Source organism: Pimephales promelas, chromosome 6, assembly GCF_988280905.1.
Source record: "Pimephales promelas chromosome 6, fPimPro1.hap1.1, whole genome shotgun sequence".
In the NCBI taxonomy this organism is placed as follows: domain Eukaryota; kingdom Metazoa; phylum Chordata; class Actinopteri; order Cypriniformes; family Leuciscidae; genus Pimephales; species Pimephales promelas.
The window spans coordinates 7,406,084-7,429,218 of record NC_142774.1 but is presented as its reverse complement, the minus strand read 5'-3'; the positions used below and the strand labels follow the sequence as shown (position 1 = coordinate 7,429,218).

General features: G+C 38.8%; 1 protein-coding gene across 2 annotated transcripts in view; it reads left to right on the top strand.

The window, feature by feature from the left end:
• itsn1 (intersectin 1 (SH3 domain protein)) overlaps positions 1 to 22,966 on the top strand; it is a 49,406-nt gene extending 26,440 nt beyond the window's left edge. The window contains exons 17-40 of one of the 2 annotated variants that reach the window (XM_039688101.2): positions 3,967 to 4,076; positions 4,162 to 4,373; positions 4,696 to 4,817; positions 5,855 to 5,869; positions 6,280 to 6,599; positions 6,712 to 6,883; positions 7,327 to 7,532; positions 7,973 to 8,055; positions 8,155 to 8,321; positions 8,452 to 8,497; positions 8,628 to 8,749; positions 9,603 to 9,726; positions 9,904 to 10,095; positions 14,357 to 14,478; positions 14,710 to 14,816; positions 15,079 to 15,262; positions 15,474 to 15,572; positions 16,099 to 16,266; positions 17,634 to 17,846; positions 17,948 to 18,069; positions 18,185 to 18,267; positions 18,373 to 18,456; positions 18,532 to 18,705; positions 20,779 to 22,966. In XM_039688101.2, coding sequence (XP_039544035.2) covers positions 3,967 to 4,076; positions 4,162 to 4,373; positions 4,696 to 4,817; positions 5,855 to 5,869; positions 6,280 to 6,599; positions 6,712 to 6,883; positions 7,327 to 7,532; positions 7,973 to 8,055; positions 8,155 to 8,321; positions 8,452 to 8,497; positions 8,628 to 8,749; positions 9,603 to 9,726; positions 9,904 to 10,095; positions 14,357 to 14,478; positions 14,710 to 14,816; positions 15,079 to 15,262; positions 15,474 to 15,572; positions 16,099 to 16,266; positions 17,634 to 17,846; positions 17,948 to 18,069; positions 18,185 to 18,267; positions 18,373 to 18,456; positions 18,532 to 18,705; positions 20,779 to 20,927 — 3,396 coding nt within the window. In that variant the 3' untranslated portion in view covers positions 20,928 to 22,966. The remainder of the gene's footprint in view (positions 1 to 3,966; positions 4,077 to 4,161; positions 4,374 to 4,695; positions 4,818 to 5,854; positions 5,870 to 6,279; positions 6,600 to 6,711; positions 6,884 to 7,326; positions 7,533 to 7,972; positions 8,056 to 8,154; positions 8,322 to 8,451; positions 8,498 to 8,627; positions 8,750 to 9,602; positions 9,727 to 9,903; positions 10,096 to 14,356; positions 14,479 to 14,709; positions 14,817 to 15,078; positions 15,263 to 15,473; positions 15,573 to 16,098; positions 16,267 to 17,633; positions 17,847 to 17,947; positions 18,070 to 18,184; positions 18,268 to 18,372; positions 18,457 to 18,531; positions 18,706 to 20,778) is intronic. The other variant, XM_039688118.2, reaches the window with a different exon arrangement.
• Positions 22,967 to 23,135: the final 169 nt, after the last annotated feature.

Genomic DNA, 23,135 nt, shown 5'->3' with positions numbered 1-23,135 from the left:
TCAGATTTTATAAAATTATTGTGCACTTGTGATATTTCTAGGCTAAGTTTTGCTGAGTTATCCACTAATCTAGTTTACAATAGCATTTTTGTCATAGGTTATGGTCATATATATATTTTTTTTATTTGTTGTTTTTCTTTATAATGAAGTTATCTGTATTAAGTAGATTGTTTAACAGTTAACACACAAACAAACAGAGTGTGGTTTTTAGGGTTTTATTTTGTTATAATAAACAAAAAAATGGAATATAATTTTTTTATCCGATTAATCGATTAATCGAAAAAATAATCGTCCGATTAATCGATTATCAAAATAATCGTTAGTTGCAGCCCTAATTTTATCTGCTCAGATTTTGCCCCAGTCGCATCTTCATTATGGATGACTAATAAAATACTTAAAATAATACAAAAAACACCTAATAATAAGTATTACTTTATAACAGTTAATAAATAAAATACTATAACAGTCGCAGGATACATATAATGATCTAAAATCGTTCTCTTTTGATTGAGTCCTGTAACGAACCATTGGAAAACCAATCCCTCCAATTTTTTGCGATTCCATGATCATGGAACACAATGCAAAATCAAAATGTTGCTTTTTTTTTGCTATACAGGCATAATTAGCCATTTAACAGCAATTAGTTGCAAAAGCCCTGTACTACATACAATTATTGACAGGTTAGTATAATAAATAAGTGATAAAATTAAGCAAATGTGCTGTTGAATGTTAAAAAATATATTAAGTGCAATAGTAACTGCGTGTACTCAGAGAGCTGACTGGCACATCCGCTTCAATGGTCAAATGCACACAAGTTGCTGTATATACATATGTAAAATTCCCCTGGCGGGAATAGAAAAGATGATGTTTGCCAGGTATCATGTTAACAGGTGTGTATATGTAGGATGTGCTCTTGTTTTTTGGTTCGGACATACACTAGACACAACTCTTTGGTCATTTTATCGCGTCTCGCTGTTTTTTTGTGCATCTTCCACTTGATCGTACTGAAGTCTTTCGTACTGACCCTGCAACACGGGTCTATCTTTATTGTCGAGCCCTGATCGATAATATTCCTGAAATAATCAGTTTGGAGAATTGTTTTCCCCAAGCCTGTAGCTTGCACTAATTAACAGAGCAATGGGCTTCGCTGCTCTGCTTTGGTTAATATTTTGTGTAGTCCGTTTGTCTTGCGCTCCATACTTAAAATGATTATTAAAGGAGTAGTTCACTTTTGAACAAACTTTTGCTGATAATTTACTCACCCCCATGTCATCCAAGATGTCCATGTCTTTCTTTCTTCAGTCGAAAAGAAATTAAGGTTTTTGATGAAAACATTCCAGGATTTTTCTCCATATAATGAACTTCAGTGGGAACCAAACGGTTCAAGGTCCAAATAAAGGGCTTTAAACGATTCCAGATGATGAATAAGGGTCTTATCAAGGGCAATGATCGCTCATTTAATAAATAAATAACAAAGTTTAAGTTTGCTCGCCTTGCTCTGTTATGTGACGCTTGTTTGTGACTCTCCTGTTCGTTCATCAAAATGAACAAATCTTTTTCCAAGTCATATGGTTCATTGAACAAACGAAACGAATGAAATGATTCTGAAAAGGATTCGTTCAATTTGATGAACGAGTTCGAACAGGAGAGTCACAAACGTGCATCACAGAACAGAGCAAGGCGACCATTTGAGCTTTTAAAACTTAAACTTTGTTTATTTTTTGTTTTTTTTAAATGAGCAATCGTTTCGCTGGATAAGACCCTTATTCATCGCCTGGAATCATTTAAAGCCCTTTGAAGCTGAACTGAAACTGTCTTTTGGACCTTGAACCGTTTGGTTCCCATTGAAGTCTATTATATGGAGAAAATCCTGGAATGTTTTCATCAAAAACCTTAATTTCTTTTCAACTGAAGAAAGAAAGACATGGACATCTTGGATGACATGGGGGTGAGAAAATTATCAGAAAAAGTTTTTTTTTAAAAATGAACTACTCCTTTAACTTTAAGAAGTTCTGCATTGGGTAGAGCTGAGTACACATTAGTACAGAGTGCAAACAGTGATGATGATAACAATGATGATGGTGGTGTGACCGTATGGGTGGCTCTGTGTCTCTTGCAGTCAGGGAGCTCTGTGGACGAGGTGCTGTTGGACTGTCTCGCAGCACTGCTGGCCTGTTTGAAGCATATACACTTCTACTTCCAGGTCATCCCTCCCCCTCCCCCCTGACCTTTGATTTCACCCCACACCGTGTCCCCTGCTCGTGTGTCTCACTGCACCTCCTCCAGCTCCCGTTGAGAAGCCCGTCAAAGGCAGCGTTGTAGCTATTCTAAACCTTCACGTATCGGTAGAAAGCTATTCCTTTTTGCTCACTGATCTAAGGCCGGTCTTTAGATCAGCGTAATTAACGCCTACGTTTGATCGTGCTGCTTTTTTTCCAAGCCATGTGCGTCAGTTAATTCCAAAAACAACCTTGTGCATGAACCTGGACTTCCACGTTTTTAGGGATACATTCTTTGAAGTGTTTTCTTGAAAAGCTTAGCAGCTATTACATCAGTTTTACTGTCGTTTTACAATTCTAGTCACTTAAGGAGAACATCATTTTGAAGTTTCCAGAATTGTGCCCAAAACATTTTCAAAATCGAGTAACTACGGTAGCAGTAAAGCAAAACTGTGCATCCTCAGGAATTCATTTGCACCAAATTTGAGACATTTGGAATGTTGTTTTCCAGTGTTTTGGTTTATTTATTTATTAAAAAATATTTATTAATTTAAATACTGAATAATTCATTATGGAATTCAAACACTCTTCAGAAACTTACATCATTTGAAAGAGTTTTTTAGTGCAAATATATATATATATTTTTTTCATATTATTTAGTTACATTGGTCTTGGCGTGGTCAAGAATACGCTGTATAGACTTGCCCAGGAGAAAAAGTAAATTTAAAAAATGGTGGTATTAACTAGAAAAACGTTGTCATTGAACTTGTTTGCAGAAGCATTCTTCAGTGTGTGAATTTACAAATGCATTAGAAATTGCACGTCTGGTTCATGAATCTAAACGCTCACATCCGTTGGCACTGCTTTGGTGTGTGTATGTGTGTGTTTTGCACTCGAATGGCTAACTCTCTCTGTTTTTCTAGAGTCTGTCTATTACCAAACCGCTTGCAGTGATCTTTCCATAATAGCTCTTATGTAAATTGTGCTTATGTGACATTAATTTTTGAACAGAAATGTAACTTCAATAAGGGATCCCAGAGCTTATAAGTATATGCTATGTATAGATCTGTCATTTTAATATATATATATATATATATATATATATATGACTCCTCTACCGTATCCAGATGGTGTTCTAATGAGCTTGCTTATTGTTGGAATAGGCTGGCATTACATAAGCAGCAGTGTTTCCATTGGTCTGCTGAAACGGTCCTCTTTTCTTGAGATTTCCATGTTTCCTCTCGTGACTCCAGTGGTTCATGTGAAGTTATCAAGCAGGCATTGCAGCCTGCCATCATGAACACGATCGCCATGCATTTTGCACCACGTACCATGCAAGTGTACGATTTATGCATGCAATCTTTAAATATAAGTGTTTATTAGTCAGTTTTCACATCAGTGGGTCATTTGCCATTTATTAACATTATAAAAATGTACATAAATAATACATTCAAGCACAAAAATTGTATATGCTATTTTTTTTATGGTTTGTTTTTTAAATATTTAATAAGTTTAGAGAGAGCAGGGAGTTTTGAGTAATTTGGAATAGACTCTAGACACTTTTGACATCAATACTTTAGTAAGATGGTCCGAAATAATATAATTGAGACAGATCGTCCAGACAGCACTTGCAGGGCGCAGATGTGAACGTGTCGAGTGTGTCTGAATGTGAAAGAGTGCAAACAGAGCCCCGTTGCCCCCTATATTCCCCCTTACCTGTCCTCCAATATCCCATCATACATTGCAGGAGCTGAGAGAAATCCACAACAAACAACAGAGGCAGAAACAAAAGGAGCTGGAGGCTGACATCACCCAGCCGTCACATGACAGAAAGTCCACAGAATTACAAGAGTCTAGGTATTTTAATGCTCTTCTATGGCTATTCTTTGCATCACTTTAACTTTTTTAACAGGCATTCATTTTGTCTCTTGCTTTCCTCCAGGTTGTCAGGGGCAGATGATGGTGTGTCTCCAGCATGGAGAGACGATGGGCTGGGTAAAGCCCCCACCCCTCCTATGCCTCAGGCCTGGATGAGCCGAGTGAGTGAAGAGGAGAACCACAGCAGAGGTGAAATTCAGGAGAACCTCTCCAAACTCTTCACGCAGCATCCGATACCGGGAAAACTACAGGCTCATTCCCCCTGGTCTATGACAGGTGAGGGAAAACTAGATTGTAGAACCAGACAGGAATTGGATTAGTTTTGCAGAGTTTTTTTAACAATATTGAGATGTTTTAGGCCAGGGTTCCCCAAATTCGGTCTTGGAAGGCCACCGTCCCTGCAGAGTTTAGCTCCAACCCTGATCAAACACACCTGAGCAAGCTGATCAAGGTCTTCAGGATCAGTAGAAACTCACAGGTAGGTGTGTTTGATCAGGGTTGTAGCTAAACTCTGCAAGGACAGTGGCCCTCGAGGACAGAGGTTTTAGGCTGACCCTAAATGGCATAAATCGACTTGACTCATGTTTTTGTGTTATAGATAAGATCCCAGTGTCTGGTTTTAATCAGGAGAAGGTAAAGGTGGTCTTCTATAGAGCACTGTATCCCTTTGAGGCCCGCAGCCATGATGAGATCACCATCATTCCTGGAGATATAGTGATGGTAAGCCAACTGAGTAGAATGATTTCGAAAGGATCTTGTGAATGAAGACTGGAGTAATGATGCTGAAAATTCAGCTTTTAAAATCAGTTACATTTTAAAATGTATTCAAATTGAAAACAGTTATTTTAATTTGTAATGTTTCACAATATTACTGTTTTTACTGTATTTTGGTGACATAAATGAGTATATATATGAGTATACATCGCAGGCGCAGCCGTCAACTAGAACTAGAGCAGTATAATGAGTACATATGGTAAAAATATACTGGGGAACACATTTAAACAACTAGTATTACTAATATCCTACAAAATTAAAAGGAAGTAACTAATTTATTATGAATATAATAGTTCAATATAAAATATCCAGATATTATAAACTGATTGATGAAGTAAAGCAATGCATGAGATTGAAAAATTATTCAGCAACAATGCACCTATGAGTTGAAGTTCATCTTAAAGTTAATGAGTGTGTTTTGTTTACTATATTTAACTATCAAAATAGTTTACCAAAGAAATAATTTGCCAAATAAAATAAAAATATAAATCAAACAAGGTGAAGCACTTTTCATTTCTAAAGTATTTGGGTTTATTTATTGTACAAAGCCCCTTTTGTCGATTTTCCGAGGATAGCTACATATATAAATAATTATATCATGAAATATATCGTTACCGTGAAATAAAATTAGTCATACCGCTCACCCCTGTAAATGAGCACAAGAGACTTCTTAAAAAAAAAAACATAAAAAAATCTTGCCAACCACAAACTTTTCAATGGCAGTGTATATAGATCATTTAAAACAACAGTTAATCCAAATATTATATTTTACAGTAATTGAGAATAGAAAAGTCTTATCAATAACATTCTTGGGAAATCTGAGGATTAGTTTTAAGTCCTGGAGTGTGTGTTGTGTGCTTGTCAGAGAGTGTGCGATTTGTTTCTTCTTCATGTGAAAGAGAGAATGCATGTGTGCAGTTAGTGTGCACATTTACTGACCTCTGACCCTGCCTCTGTCCTCCCTTTGCTCACTCTGCCTGAAGGTGAAGGGAGAGTGGGTAAGTCGAGGTTTTCTGCTCCTCGTGAACGTTAATTTGTTTCTAGTTTGTCTTTGTCCTTGGTGATTTTCTGTATTGTTCATCTGTCACTGGGCTAAAACACACCCTGTACAGAGATCATAATTTGTGCGTGTCTGTTGTTGAGTCTTTTGCTAGATTTCTGAGGCTTTGCTACATATGGCATAAGCTCACTCAGAAAGGCAATCAACATGAGTCCTTTATTTTGTTATCACTTTGTTTTCTGATTCTTGTGTTTGTATTCAGATCTCTGATGCATATCACAATGAAAATCCTGTGGTTCCATGTGATTTTTTTATTAATTTTTTTTTCATCACTCACTTATTTTAGATTATTGTTTTGTGTCCTTTCACATCCTGATTCCGAGTATCTCGTTTGCTTTCTCTTTTCAGGTGGATGAGTCTCAGACCGGTGAACCTGGATGGTTAGGAGGAGAGATCAAAGGGAAGACCGGCTGGTTCCCTGCCAATTATGCAGAGAAGATTCCAGAATCTGAAGTTCCTCTCAGTTTGAGGACTAGCGCTGCTTCTAGTTCCACCCCTAAATTGGGTTCCCATATATCATCCACTTCTTCGTCGACCACAACCACACCCATACAGCAAGTCTCCACAGAGCATGCATCGATAGCCCCGCCCTCCTCCGCCCCTCCCCCTCCATGCCCCACCTCCTCCTCTTCCTCAACATCCAGTAACTGGGCAGATTTCAGCACTACGTAAGTAGTTTGTCCGTGACTAAATATTTACAGATACCTTTTCTCAGTTCAGGCAGAATATTGCCTGAGTTTTATCTGCATCCATTTTTATTCTGTGCTCATGTGACTTTAGATGGCCATCTAATTCTGCTGGGGAGAAGCAGGACAGCGATGGATGGGATGCATGGCCAACGCAGCCCACTCAGCCGTCCCTGTCAGTGCCCAGTGGGGGGCAGATCAGACAGCGTTCTGCTTTCACCCCTGCCACGCTTTCCGGTTCCTCGCCCTCACCTGTTCTCGGCCAGGTACGCATATGAGATTCCCTCTCAAACACTGCTCCTCTCCATGAATTGATCATTTACAGTCAGATTCTTATTCTTAATTTTTATCATTAAACTAGAAAGAGTTAAAAAAAAAAACAGAACACATTTATCTAAATATGCCATAACCCTCAACAAATTATTTAAAAAATAAATAAATCCATGTACATGACATTTAGAGAAAGAGATAGTAAAATAGATACAACACATGGTTGCCATGGAAACACTGCACCTTGTGATCTCCGTAGCTCTCACACTTTTCGTATTAATGACTTTTACGTGAAAACGGAGGTGATGTGGTGATTATTATTATTATTATTATTAATGCCGCGACTTAAAGATGGTAGTTATGGTTAGGTACTGGGGTCTTTTTGTAAAACTAATCTTTTTGTTGGTTTCATTTTGAAAACTCTCGTTCTCATTTCTAGGGTGAAAAGGTGGAGGGTCTCCAGGCACAGGCTTTGTACCCATGGAGAGCAAAGAAAGACAATCACCTGAACTTTAACAAAAATGACGTGATCACCGTACTGGAACAGCAGGATATGTGGTGGTTTGGAGAGGTGCAAGGGCAGAGAGGCTGGTTCCCAAAATCTTACGTCAAACTAATATCTGGGCCCGTCCGGAAATCTATGAGGTGTGTATCTTTGCAATTTATATTGGTTATTGGCTACTATTAGGGATTTTTTTTTTTTTTTCAGGGAAAATATTAATGCCTAAATTCCCTAAGTTAGCCTATTAAAATGTTTGTTTGTTTTTTCAGTTTTCAGTGAATGTGCAAAATATCATAGATTTTTAATGAAATGATATTTGTAATATCGTTTATTACTTTTCGAGCTTAGCACAATAGAAACAAACAAAAAGCCTTAGAAAAATGGAATTTAATTAAAAGTCATGGTGTTTAATTGAAAGGGAAGTTCATAATAATTGATATTTGTGGTTATATTCACTTTAATCCAGACTCTATTGTATAGTACCTGTTGGCTTTTATTCCTAAGAGTGTGATGTTGAATGCTTGGTTTGGTGTTTCATTCAGACTGTGATGTTGAGTATATGAATGCTGTTGTTCTTTTTCAGTATTGAGTCTGGCTCTTCGGACAGCCCTCCCAGTGTTAAGAGACCCAGCCCCTCTCCAAACAAACCCACGGACCTCGGAGAAGGTCAGAAAACCAGCGACACTCAATGGATCATCTGTAACTTCCTCTTTCATCTTAATCATGTTGTATCTGAAAGTCTTTGTGTGATTTTGTCTATCACAGAGTATGTGGCCATGTATACGTATGAAAGCAGTGAGCAGGGTGACTTGACCTTCCAGCAAGGTGATGTCATCACGGTCACAAAGAAAGAAGGAGATTGGTGGACTGGCACTGTGGGCGGGAAGACCGGAGTCTTCCCTTCAAATTATGTCAAACCTAAAGATTCAGAGGTAATGGCTTAGAATGCAGTTTATAAGCAGTACTTTCCATGTAAATACAATGGCATGCAAAAAGTTATTACTGTAGTCAAAAACCAACTAGACCAGTACAACCATAGCATTCTTTCCACTTATTTTCTAGGGTTTTGGATCTGCTGGGAAAACAGGAAGTTTAGGGAAGAAACCAGGTGAGCTATCTCAAATAATAATAATTAAGCATCAGTTTTGTGACCTTCATCATAACTTTAGAGCATAACAGCATTTTATTAGAGATCAGTCCAATGCTTCAGCTCTCCTCTCCTTTTACCTGTTCTCCAGAGATTGCCCAGGTGATCGCCCCTTACACAGCCACCGGGGCAGAGCAGCTCACCCTAGCACCAGGCCAGCTCATTCTCATCCGCAAGAAAAACCCAGGAGGATGGTGGGAAGGAGAACTTCAGGTCTGAAAAACACACTCGGAGACGTGAAATTAAAGGAGTAGTTCACTTTTTAAAAAAAACTTTTGCTGATTATTTACTCACCCCCATGTCATGCATGATGTCCATGTCTGTCTTTCTTCGGTCGAAAAGAAATTAAGGTTTTTGATGGAAACATTCCAGGATTTTCTCCATATAATGGACTTCAATGGGAACCAAACGGTTCAAGGTCCAAATGAGAGTTTCAGTGCAGCTTCAAAGGGCTTTAAACGACACCAGACGATGAATAAGGGTCTTATCAAGCAAAACGATCGGTCATTTAAAAAATAAATACGTTTTATAAGCATAAATGCTCACCTTGCTCTGTTCTGTGATGAGCGTTCGTGACTCTCCTGTTCAAACTCGTTTCAAGTCATGACTCGAAGGGTCCTATATAAGACCCTTATTCATCGTCTGGTGTCGTTTAAAGCCTTTTGAAGCTGCACTGAAACTCTCATTTGGATCTTGAACCGTTTGGTTCCCATTGAAGTCCATTATATAGAGAAAATCCTGGAATGTTTTCATCAAAAACCTTAATTTCTTTTCGACTGAAGAAAGAAAGACGTGGTCTTGGATGACAGTAAATTATCAGCAAAAGTTTATTTAAAAGTGAAATACTCCTTTAAATGCACCCACACTTTCTACCACAGCAACACACACCTTTAGTTACATTTACTTTTTGTACTTTGATTTACTAAATGTTATGTTTTTTAGTGATATGATATTGTGATAACAGTGAGATATCGTTCTTCCTCATAAAGAACGTTTTTATTCAGATTGAATGCTACATTTTTACTTCAAATTAATTTTAATGGCCCACTGCTACTGATTTCTGCAGGCAAGAGGAAAGAAGCGTCAGATTGGCTGGTTTCCAGCTAATTATGTAAAATTATTGAGCCCCAGCACCAGTAAGACCACACCCACAGAGCCCAACCCACCCAAGCTGCCAACACCCAATGCAGGTATATTTGAGTTTGTCGAGTTTGAACATGTTGTCTAATGTAATGTAGTAAAGAGCTAGGTTAACCTACACATCATTAACAAGTTTGTTTTAATAGTATTTGCATGTTGTCGTGGTTGATAAATAAAGGTAATCTACTAAATACATATACATTATACATGTATATTCCCCTCCATAGTGTGCCAGGTGATTGGCATGTATGACTACACAGCTCAGAATGACGACGAGCTGCCTTTCGGGAAGGGCCAGATCATCAATGTTTTGAGCAGAGAGGATCCGGATTGGTGGAAAGGAGAGCTAAATGGTTCTGTTGGCCTTTTCCCATCAAATTACGTCAAGATGACCACCGACACAGACCCCAGCCAACAATGTGAGTCCAGAATGTTCTTTTTGTATCTTATACACACGCTCACACTGAACTTCTCTCTATCCTGCTCGAAAACAAAACACAGAAAATACGATTCTGAAAATTCCCTGTGAAATGAATTGGCTTGAAGCGTCACTGATAACATCCAGTACCAGTGTGATCTAAAATACCTCATAACAATCATTTCTTTCACATCTTTAAGGACCTTCTCAAAATTAGTTTTAGTTATGTCCTCACAGTGTGGTGAGTTATAGTGTCCACTGTCCAGTTCTTATCCTCTCTCACCTCATGTTGTAGAGCATTAAGTAGAATCTCTCTCTCTCTCTCTCTGCATGCTTGTGTCCTTGTCATTGTGGCGTCCTGTGAAGAGTGTCTTGCCAGAGTTCATTTAGTTCTCCTAGCTTGTAAAGATTTTTTGCACATTGTGGTTTTTCTTTTCTTTCCTTTTTTGTTTAGATTTTTTTTTTCTTTTTTTGGCTTATGTGCTGTGTTTTCCTCTTTCTAGGACTCTTATGTTGCCCATATCCCACCCAGCCTTGAAAGTCCTCAAAGCGACCCACTATCCCTTAAACTGTGTCCAGCGGGATGATGGGAGATGGAACATTGATCATGTGACTGCCCCCCCCCCCCCCCTCACAGCTGGCTTTGTGGCCAGAAGAGACGAATACTACAGAAAGCAGTCGTTAACCTCAATATTCAGAACCGTAGACGCTCACCAAAATTGCCAGCCAGCATCCTCCGCATTAAAGCAATTAAATAAACAAGAATGCCTAATATTTTAAAGGATCTCCTTACAAATTCATGAAATTAATCATTCACACTGAATTTGTACAATGAGTCGAAACACTAATCGAATGAAAGTGCTGGATAGTGGGTCCTTTTGTGGCTTTCTGTGATCTCGCCCCAAAGCCTGTTGGTTAAAAAAAGCAACCAATTTTGAAGCAACCAATCAAAATGGTTCCATTCAGTGTTAAGTTCCACCGCTTCATCCAACTAATGCACGCTTTTCGCTCCACCGAGCCCCGCCCCCATGGTTTCTCAATGGACCATAGCACCACAGAATGACCCACTATTCATGAGTCATGACGTAAGGGGTGCAGTATCAAACGTGTCATAACGTGACGTGCTTTTTAGTGTCATTGCCAACTCATCAAGGCTCTAATGTGTGGAATTGAGACAGCGATGTGTACAGCATATCCGACCAATTGAAATATCAAGATGTCATTTTTTTTGGTTGCCAAAATGTGTCTAAAAAGCGAAACCAAGCATTTACCATGTCCCCAAGTGGTCGGATATGTGTGGACTTCGTGTAGAATACTATTGTTGTGTGTCATTCAGAACCACCCCTCCCCCCTCACCCCTTCCAATACACACAGGCGCTGTCAGTCAATTTGACGGACAAGATGGACGTCTCCGTTCATCCGGTCCAGTCACATGCCTCTCTGTGTCATTGTTTGTTACATGTTCATACCAAAACAGTGGATGGATTTATTTGTGTGCTTGCTAGTCTCTTGTTTTGTTCTTTGGTTTGTTTTTCATTTCGATTGTTTCGTTGTGTCTGTGATGGGGTTGAGAATTGGTGTTGCAAACCAAAAAACTGCACAACTGCCACTTAAGGTTAATGGTACAGTGATAGACAAAGTGCGTACATGTACAGGATAAAATGTTGCTGTAAGGGACGTACTTGTGAACGGTTCCCTGACATGATTGGGTTTTTTGGGGGTTCATCGCTTGTACAATTGTATTTCCCATATAGGTAGATGGATGAATGCTTTTGTTTTGTATTCTCAATCGTTTGCTGTCATCATTCTGTCATGTTGATTGAACTTGCAATTATTTTTGAAATGTTGTTGATTTGAGAATACTAGATTTTAAGTTGTTCTTGATACAACAGCTCACTATTTTTATAATGATCAAAAACAGTTATGCATAGTGTGTGTGTAAAAAAAATCCACTGCAGTATGTGTCCGTCCTTTGTACTGGAAAACATGCAAAGTACAAGTAGTGAGTAGAGAGCATTTAGAAAGTCCAAATTTTATGAGATTTAATTGTCATGCTTTGACTGAAACCCTAAATTGCATTACGGAAAGAGAATAACATACTGAATATAAGCTTAATACCCATCTAATTACAAATGCTTATGAATAAATAGATGTTTACAAATGCAACATGAAAGACTGGAATTTTCTTGAACATATAAGAACAAAAAAAAAAGTTTTCGGGCCATTTGTTCATCCAGTGTAGGAAAAAAGCATGGCATTCATTTTTTTTATCCTACGATATTGCAACACATGAGCTTTTTTATCTGCCTCATAACAGTATTGTAACTTTTAGTGCTGAGAAACAATTCCTTCCAAGTTTATTTCATGTTGGTGTGGTTCTTTATTGATTCCACGGTGTGCTGCTTTATTATTATTGGCTTAATGGAAGGATGTGATGATCAATCTGTTGCAAGGTTTTCTTTTTTTCTTTTTCTTTTAAGTGAACATAACCATCCTCGGACTACAGAAGCACAACTGCTTCTTTACCATCGGAAATATTTGCAATACTGTGTAAAAAATGCATTTGTTCTGAATATCTCACCTCAATGTCCAAAACATTAACCATTGTACTTGATTAAAGCATTTTATCGAAAAAATAAAATAAAATGAATGTACAGTTAAAAACTCAACTATATATACATCAATTCCTAGCTTTAAAGACAGTGTCATACCACCTTTATAAAAAATGATGTGTAACCATTAAAGAACTCCATGGCAACTGCAGACTGGCTTATTTATTTTTAATCTTCTACCAGAGGAAGTGACTGTCACTTATTAAATGCTGTCATTTGATTTATGAGCCGCACATATGGCAAGAAACGAGAACTAGAGCAATATACCTGCACTGTAAAAATGAATATGATTTTTCTAATCAATATAATTGTGGCAACAGATTACAAGCAATATTATTAAGTAAATTGAACAAATTAGAATTGAGTAATAATTAATCAAATTATTTCTTAAAAGTTAACCATTTAAAATGAGTAAAATTAACAGGCAGATGTGAAAGATTAAGAACTCTTTATTTTATATTGCCAACATTGAACACACCTGATGTGGAGAAATCTGTATTTTTAAAACAAACACTGATCTCCATAATGGTGACTTCAATTTGTTTTTTTTGTTGTTGTTTTTTTGTAAGTTTTACTCATTTTATATTGTTAACTTTTCAGGAATTAATTTGATTAATTATTACACAATTCTGATTTGTTAAATTTAATTAATAATATTGCTTGTAATCTGTTGCCATCATTTTTTTTATTAGATAAAGCATATTCATTTTTACAATGTGCATGCATATTCTATAAAAGTAAACAAACACTTAGTTTGCATTCCTAAACGGCTATCATTTGATTCTGATTGGACAATCGCAGCATTCTGCTGTCAAATATTTTTGTGTAATTGAGCAAGCGTGTTCATGCATAACTGCTCGTATCACTCCGCCATCTCTTTCTTCTCACATAATAAAGTAAGTTCAACTCAAATCAGTGTTGCATGTCCAGGTATTTTAAGTGTTACAACTTACAAGCATGTCGGGCCCTTTTTTTAAAGGTAATGATCGTACTTTATTGTTATATATTTGAAAAAACAAATCAGCATTTATGTCCAGCATTACAGTATTATTACCAAAGTAATATCCATACCACTTTATATTAAGTGTCTTTAACTGCTATGTACTAACTTTTAAATTAATCATTTGAAACGATGCACTTATTGTGTACATATATATAATTAAAAAACACCAGCATGTAATTAGAGCTGTTATTACACTCTAAAAAAAATGCTGGGTTGTTTCAACCCAAATTTGGGTCAAATATGGACGAACACAAATGTTGGGTTAAAAATGCAATTAAAATATGTACAGATGAAAGTTGAAGTTGGGTTATAATTTGAAATTTCGTTTTTTAACCCAACATTTGGGTTTGTCCACATTTTACCCAAATTTGGGTTAAAACAACCCAGCATCGTTTAGAGTGTATTGTCTGTAATTTCATCCATAATTACACTGTTGACCCTTACCCATACCAAACACCAAACCTAACCCCAACTTTATTTGCAATACAACATCAACACAATAAGTACATAGTTGTTAAAAACTCCTAATATAAAGTGTGACTGTAATATCAGCTTGTTGTAACTGAATGAATGTACTAATTATTAAAAAATTGTATGTATTAATCTGAGCATGAGATTTGACTGCATGACCTCTGTGCGTCTCACAGGGTGTGCCGACCTCCACCTGCTTGACATGCTGACGCCAGTGGAACGGAAGAGACAGGGATACATACATGAACTTATTGTTACAGAGGAGAACTATGTCAATGACCTGCAGCTAGTTACTGAGGTAAAACACGAGGAAATTACAGTTCAATCAGCCGTAGACTGGCTAAGATCAACAGCCTAGTTAGGGTTGTTGTCTGAATGATGTTCAGTGTAAAGTCATGCCAGGAAGTAGGAATAGCTGAGTTTATGCCATTTACTGAATGTGTATTATGCTAGTTCGCATTGTAGTAAATAGATAGAAGCTCATATACGACAAAAAATGTATACATGTATATTTATGGTTTGCTTTCAGACCTTCCAGAAGCCTCTGCTGGACTCGGAGTTGTTGACGGAGAAGGAGGTGGCCATGATCTTTGTCAACTGGAAAGAGCTGATCATGTGCAACATCAAACTGCTCAAGTACGCCACCTGTTGGTTAATACAGGGATATCCTTTACCTCATCATTAGTCACTATGCAATTACCTCGAGATTTAAGCTCCCTCTTTGTTTATTGCTCTGAAGTCATTAATCAGAATGCAGCGCATCAGTTAAGTAATGTGGCATGTCAGGACATTTAATTAAATATTCACACATAACCGCTTATACTATATGAAAAGAACGGATGTAATTCCATATAAAGAGCATTACGTGGCTTACCCAGATCTAACTGTGTCTCTCCAGGGCGTTACGGGTGAGGAAGAAGATGTCAGGTGAGCGCATGCCGGTGAAGATGATTGGTGACATCCTAACCGCTCAGCTTGTTCACATGCAGCCGTACATCCGCTTCTGCAGCTGCCAGCTCAACGGCGCCACCCTCATTCAGCAGAAAACAGACGAGGTGCCCGAATTCAAAGACTTTGTTAAGGTGAGACTAGCGAACAGTCATCCGGTTAATCCATAGTGATATGTTGTGAGTGACGCTTACTTTTTATCCAGTTTCACTCTTTGTTGTGTTTTTGTTTGCACATTTTAATTGTAAGTACACCTAATTTATAGCATTTTAACGATTTTTATATTTTCTGAAGAGAGTCACATGATGTTGCATGGATTTTTATGCATGTTTGCATGTTTTACAGAGGTTGGCGATGGACCCTCGCTGTAAGGGAATGCCTCTGTCAAGTTTCCTTCTCAAACCCATGCAGAGAGTCACCCGATACCCGCTCATCATCAAAAATGTACGTATATGCTCGTAAACTATTTCCTAACTACTATATGAAGAACCAACAGCACATTGAAAACAAACTCAACTCTGTCATCTGTAAAAGCACATAAGATTTTTTTTTTCCTTGCAACTACCAGTTTGCCTAAAAATTCTGACTTTTTTTCACAGAATTGCAAGTTTATATCATAATTCTGGGAAAAAAAAGTCAGAATTGCAGGATAATTGCTAGAAAAAAGTCAATTGTGGGATTTAAATATTGCAAGAGAAACGACAGAATTTTGGGATATAAGCTTGCAATTGTGAGAGAAAATGCAAAATTTAGGTATATAAACTCGGATTTGCGAGAGAAAATACAAAATTTGGGGATAAAAACTTGGAATTACGAGAGAAAATACAAAATTTGGGGATATAAACTCAGAATTGCGAGAGAAAATACAAAATTGTGGTACAAAAAAAGCTTCCATAATTTTCACATCGCATCCCTTTGGCTTCATGTATCTGTGAGCATCGTCTCATGTTTCTTCTCGCTTCACACACAGATTATAGAGAACACTCCAGAAAGCCACCCGGACCACAGTCACCTGCGGCTGGCTCTGGAGAAGGCTGAAGAGCTGTGCTCGCAGGTCAACGAAGGCGTGCGTGAGAAAGAGAACTCAGACCGGCTGGAGTGGATCCAGGCACATGTGCAGTGTGAGGGGCTGTCAGAGGTATCAGAACACAAACCTGCTGCTTAAACACAGTCTGTTGGCTGACACTCAGTAAAGTAAAACAATTGTATTTAATTAGCTTTCCAATATTAACCCTTAACCCTACCCATCTCCACCCCCTGATCCCTAACCCCACCCCTAAACCTACCCATCTCCACCCCCTGATCCCTAACCCCACCCCTTAACCTACCATCTCCCCCCCTGATCCTAACCCCACCCCTAAACCTACCCATCTCCGCCCCTGATCCTAAACCCACCCTTAAACCTACCCATCTCCGCCCCTGATCCTAAACCCACCCTTAAACCTACCCATCTCCGCCCCTGATCCTTAACCCCACCCCTAAACCTACCCATCTCCGCCCCCTGATCCTAACCCCACCCCTAAACCTACCCATCTCCGCCCCTGATCCTAAACCCACCCTTAAACCTACCCATCTCCGCCCCCTGATCCTAACCCCACCCCTAAACCTACCCATCTCCGCCCCCTGATCCTAACCCCACCCCTAAACCTACCCATCTCCGCCCCTGATCCTTAACCCCACCCCTAAACCTACCCATCTCCGCCCCTGATCCTAACCCCACCCTTAAACCTACCCATCTCCGCCCCCTGATCCTAACCCCACCCCTAAACCTACCCATCTCCGCCCCTGATCCTAACCCCACCCTTAAACCTACCCATCTCCGCCCCTGATCCTAACCCCACCCTTAAACCTACCCATCTCCGCCCCCTGATCCTAACCCCACCCCTAAACCTATCCATCTCCGCCCCTGATCCTTAACCCCACCCCTAAACCTACCCATCTCCGCCCCTGATCCTAACCCCACCCTTAAACCTACCCATCTCCGCCCCTGATCCCTAACCCCACCCATCTCCGCCCCCTGAACCCTAACTCCACCCCTAAACCTATCCATCTCCGCCCCTGATCCTAACCCCACCCTTAAACCTACCCATCTCCGCCCCTGATCCTAACCCCACCCTTAAACCTACCAATCTCCGCCCCTGATCCTAACCCCACCCTTAATCCTACCCATCTCCGCCCCTGCTCCCTAACCCCACCCCGTTCCCTATCCATCTCCGCCCCTGATCCCTAAAAATACCCATCTCCGCCCCCTGATCCCTAACCCTACCCATCTCCACCCTTTAAATCTGGATCCAACTCATTATTACTGATAACATCATAGACTACGGGAGATCTAATAAGCAGCATTTACACTAATGCACAGATCTCTTTTGAAATAGACCTGGTTTGTCCTCACTGTTTAATCCTTTAAGACATAACTAACTGTGTTTACATTAATTTCCCATCATAAAACAATCGTGACAATCGTCAAATCTCATTACAATAAAAGTTTCTCTCTCTTTACAGCAACTTGTGTTCAACTCAGTTACAAACTGCCTGGGCCCTCGGAAATTTCTGCACAGTGGAAAACTCTACAAAGCCAAGAGCAACAAGGAGCTTTACGGCTTCCTGTTTAACGACTTCCTGCTCCTCACGCAGATCATCAAACCTCTGGGCTCGTCTGGAACGGACAAGGTCTTCAGTGCGAAATCCCACCTGCAGTATCGCATGTACAAAACGGTGAGACATTCTTAAAGATCTTATTTATTTGCAATCAATTTTTGACTTTTATTATGATATTTGGACTTTTGACCTTCAACCTGACTCGTTGACCTCTGCAGCCCATCTTTCTTAATGAGGTGCTGGTGAAGCTGCCCACCGATCCTTCAGGAGACGAACCCATATTCCACATATCTCACATAGACAGAGTCTACACTATTCGCGCCGAGAGCATCAACGAGCGGTATTTACTAATTATTTGTTTATTAATTAGATCTGTACCCATTATCCTGCAAACACTCTTATAAATGCTGTAAATCACACAGATTTTCACAATGTTCCTCTGTTCCGTCCTGCAGGACGGCTTGGGTGCAGAAGATCAAAGCCGCTTCTGAGCTTTTCATCGAAACAGAGAAGAAGAAGAGAGAAAAAGCCTACTTGGGTCTGTCTCACTTATTTCCGTGTACACGCCTCTCTGCATTAATAAAGCTATGAATGCTCTGAGTGTTTGCTAAGCACTGGTTTTGTGTTACTATTATGTTTGCAGTAAGGTCTCAGAGGGCCACTGGTATTGGCCGGCTAATGGTGAACATTGTTGAAGGCATTGAGCTAAAGCCCTGCCGTTCAAACGGTAAAGAATTAAAACTATATGCTATAAGGTGCTTTACTAAGTTATAAGCATATCATAAATGTCCTTTGTGTGCAGGTAAGAGTAACCCGTACTGTGAGGTGACGATGGGCTCTCAGTGTCACGTCACTAAGACTCTACAGGACACTCTGAACCCCAAGTGGAACTCAAACTGCCAGTTCTTCATCAAAGACCTGGAGCAGGATGTGCTGTGTGTCACTGTGTTCGAGAGGGATCAGTTCTCCCCGGACGGTCAGTATATTTACATTTACATTCATTCATTTAGCTGACTCTTTTATCCAAAGCGACTTACAATTGCTATATGTGTCAGAGGTCACACGCCTCTGGATCAACTAGGGGTTAAGTGTCTTGCTCAGGGACACATTGGTGTCTCACAGTGGATTTGAACCCGGGTCTCTCACACCAAAGGCATGTGTCTTATCCACTGCGCCATCATTACCTGTATAATTGTAATAATACTTTACAATAGTGCTGGGCAGTATACCGGTTCATACCGAAAACCGGTGTATTTTTTTGTTATGATATTAATTCACTGCACCGCGCGACTGTTTCAGACGGACCCTTTACAATGTTGCACTTGTAATCAGCGACTGCGCGGCGAGGCCGAGGGTAAACAGCAGTGCTCTTGTGTTATGTTACAGGCAATGTTGGGTTTAACTAATTACTAAGTAATTCGTTACTGTAATTTAATTACTTTTCGCTTGAAAATGTAAAGTAAGGGATTACTCTTCATTTATCTGTAATTTAATTACAGTTACTTCTGATGTAATTGAGGTAAATACTGTGTATAGATCAATCCGATCTCACAGCGATTCGTATGCATTTTATGAGGTGTCTAAATCGTACGACCGCACTCGTACAAATTCGTATGAATTAGCCATCTTGTAAAATATGTATGAAAAAAGTGTGAAATATCATGAGATCAGACATAAAACAATAGTGGGTTTACCATCAAAATGTATTGTCTTTTATCAAAAAGTATGTTTTTATAATGTAACCCTCTCCACCTTAGTCAGTTTAAGGATGATTCATGCAATTTTATAGTATTTATTTGAAAGAATCAAAACCGATTCATGTCTATGCTTGTATTATTCAGCTGGTTGAGATTGATATGGGATTTTGAAATTAATTAGTAATTAAAAGTAATTAAATACTTTTTAAAGAGAGTAATTAGTACAGTAATCTAATTACATGGTTGAAGAGGTAATTAGTAACTAGTAATTAATTACTTTTTTAGAGTAACTTACCCAACACTGGTTACAGGGAAGATGGATGCTGCAGAACTATGGCGTTATTTTCCTGTCAAATGTTGAGAGCGCACTATTGTAGCGCGAAAGTACATTAATATAATGTGCGAGCGTGAATCTCTCTGCTCGCGCGCAGAATATAATGTGCCCCGCGCGTTCTCAGATACACGCTGCTCTTGTAAGAATAAGTCTAATTTCTTCGGGCTCGCTCAGAGAATCCTGCATGTAAAACGTGTTCAGTACATTCGCGAATCTCTCCTCTTCCCAGATAACAATTTTAGATTATAAGAACTTTTCATAACGTTCCCATTAAGATATAAAAACATTATTCCAGGAACATTCAAAATGTCCAGTTTTTGAGACGTTGTATTAACGTTATTTCTTGGTTATAAGAACGTTATTCAAAATGTTATACGAACGTTCAGTTCTCCCGTTATATAAACGTTGTATTAACGTTCTTGCTTGGCTATAAGGACATCATTCAAACGTTATAAGAACGTTCAATTGGCTATATGCACAGCTGCACTACTTCCTGAACTTCAGCCAGCTCCTTGTTTCCTGTCTGCCAAATTTATTAATTCAGGTGTGTCTGATTATTGTTGCCATGACTACTGAGGTCAGGTACACCTGAATTAATCAATTTGGCCAATAATGGCAGACAGGAAACAAGGAGCTGGCTGAAGTTCAGGAAGTAGTGCAGCTGGGCATAAAGCCCATTCTGCCGTTATATAAACGTTGTATTTTAACGTTATTTCCTGGTTATAAGAATGTTGTTAGAATGCTTTGAACACCTGATTATGCATGAACAAAATAAAAACGTCATAAACCGGAAAACCGGCTTAATTTTAAAAAAAATAAATAAATATAAATATGTGATATAAAGTTTTGGTCAAACCGCCCAGCACTACTTTACAATATTGCTGTTTTACTGTATTTTTGATCTGATAAATTCAGCTTTGATGAACAAACAAGATCATAATTTTGATCAGTAGTGTGCAATCATAACCACATACATTTCTCTACATTGTTCACCCCTTTCCATTTCTTGTCTTGTTAGATTTCTTGGGCAGGACAGAGATTCGGCTGGCCGACATCAAGAAGGACCAGGGCTCGAAGGGCCCCATCACCAAGCGTCTGCTTTTACACGAAGTCCCTACGGGAGAGATAGTGGTGCGACTGGACCTTCAGCTCTTTGACGAACCCTGACCCATGTTGTATGACCTGACCATTTGACCCCCAGGTTCCATATCCGCTACTCCTCCGTGGTGAAAGCCCGCCAGCCTAATGTGACAATCCCACTCCACCCAGCATCATAAATCCCAGTGTGTGAATGTGTGTGTTTGCACAAGCATCTGTGAGTCTGCAAAATGCTGTAAGAGTCTTAATCAATCCAACCAACCCGATTGGATTTTTATTGTCCTAGGTACCGCTTCAAGACAAGTCAGGTGTGTGAGTGAAAGTGAAGGATGCACTGTAGAGGCGAAATTTCAGTTCTGCAATGATGTGAAGGATGTCTCAGGATGCTGTAAGTCTTAAAGAGTCAAGCATACAGTAGTTATTTAACGCTCTAATGACCCGGGAACAGTAGTGCCATTTGATGTTATATATTCTTGGAGGTCTTCATTCTAGAATACACAGAGTTATTACAAATGATGTGCCATTCCAGTGAAAATCTCATATCTCATAAAAAAAAGGAGTGAGATTATTTAAACAAATTCACTTTTTAATGCAAACTATTTTGGTTTGGAGATTTTATTCCATTATTTCTGTCATTAACACTAAAAACTAAGACCAAGTTTTGTTGGCAAACCTTTCTAGCGTCGACCGATTTATTTTTATTTATTTTTTTAATACTGGTGACGGTTCAACAACTGAATGTACTCGAGATGTTTGTTTTCGAGGGACCGTTAAACGTGAGCATCCTCAGGAAAGTTTGCAGAAAGTCTCGAGAAGATGCAGCCACAAATGCTCCATGGAAAGACTTTGGTTTTGGAAATTGTTATGTGTTTTTCAGTATCTTTTGTTGTGTAACTTTTATTTATTTTTATGTTTTTGACAATGGGACATCTCAGAGGCCTCACAGAAATATCATTGCAGGTCTCAAGGGACATTTGAACCTAATGTGTCACGCTAATATAACCGGTGAAAATATGTGGTGGCTGCATGACTTTTGATTTTAGCAATAATTAAATTCAGCCAGAGTTTCTTTAGTTTTCCCCTGATGTTCTTACCGGTAGTTTTACTCAAAGGAAACTATTTAAAATAGTACTGTATTTAAGTTTGAAACTGCATTACTAATGAGATCACAGTTTGTTTTTGATTGATGTTGATTTTTTTTTTGTATTATTATTATTATTCTTGTCCTGTTGTTAGGCATTAGTGATCAACACTGTAACTATGTCATATTTGTAAATTTTAATTGTTCATACTTGCTTTTTTGTTTGTTATTTGCAAAAAAAAAATGGTATGTAATGCTAAAATGCAGCATGTAGAAACAATCCTACATGAAACAGAGAGCAAAGGGATCAATCATCATTCATATCTGCTGCAAATACTTTCAGTTCTCCAGAATAGAGGACGAAATGTTGAATTTGTGAGGGTTATTTTCACTTATTTTCACCCTCAATTATCAAACTACTGAGCCTGAGAAAAGTGCTGTTTCCTTTTGGACTGTAACAGGGATCTGTTTTGTGTGTGTGTGTGTGTGTGTGTGTGTGAGTGTGTGTTTTCCTGTCTAGATGCAATACACACATTAATATTCCACTGCTGTGCTAGTGAGATGCCAGAGTGATCAAGGAAAACAGCTATTGTGGGGCCAGCAAGTTAGTCCACTCGGTTTTTCTATGTGCGTATATGTGAGAAAGAGTGACTTATAGTGCTTTGAATGCTTTCTGCTGGGTCACTTTCCCAAACCACATCCAGAAGTGTGTTTTAGACAATGCAAGGGGTCATGGTCGGACATCTTTCCTTTTATCCGCTGTCCTCTCTTCTCTTGTTCTCCTGACCTTCCCTCATCTCTTATCACGCACACTGTACATTTTAGACCAGAAGATTTGCCCCCAGCTTCATTATTTTTTAATGAAGACCCATTGAGTGAACAGTAATATATGTGTCTATGTTTAAAACTTTGAATGGAGTATAATATATTACAACTTGAGAAGTAAATATATTGATAACAGCGTATTGTTATCAATGTAGAAGCAGTGTGTTGTCTTTGTTGCAAATAAAACTCAATTGGACCAAGGTATCGTCGTCCAAATTATTGGTATCAGTGGTACACGTAGTTTTTTCGTTGAATACAATGTTTACTACACTATCAAAAACAGCATGTTTAGAACATAATAATACATGTATTTCTTTGAAAATTTCAAGTCAGCTCCCATATATCAAAGTATTTTATTTTTTTGTAAGGTC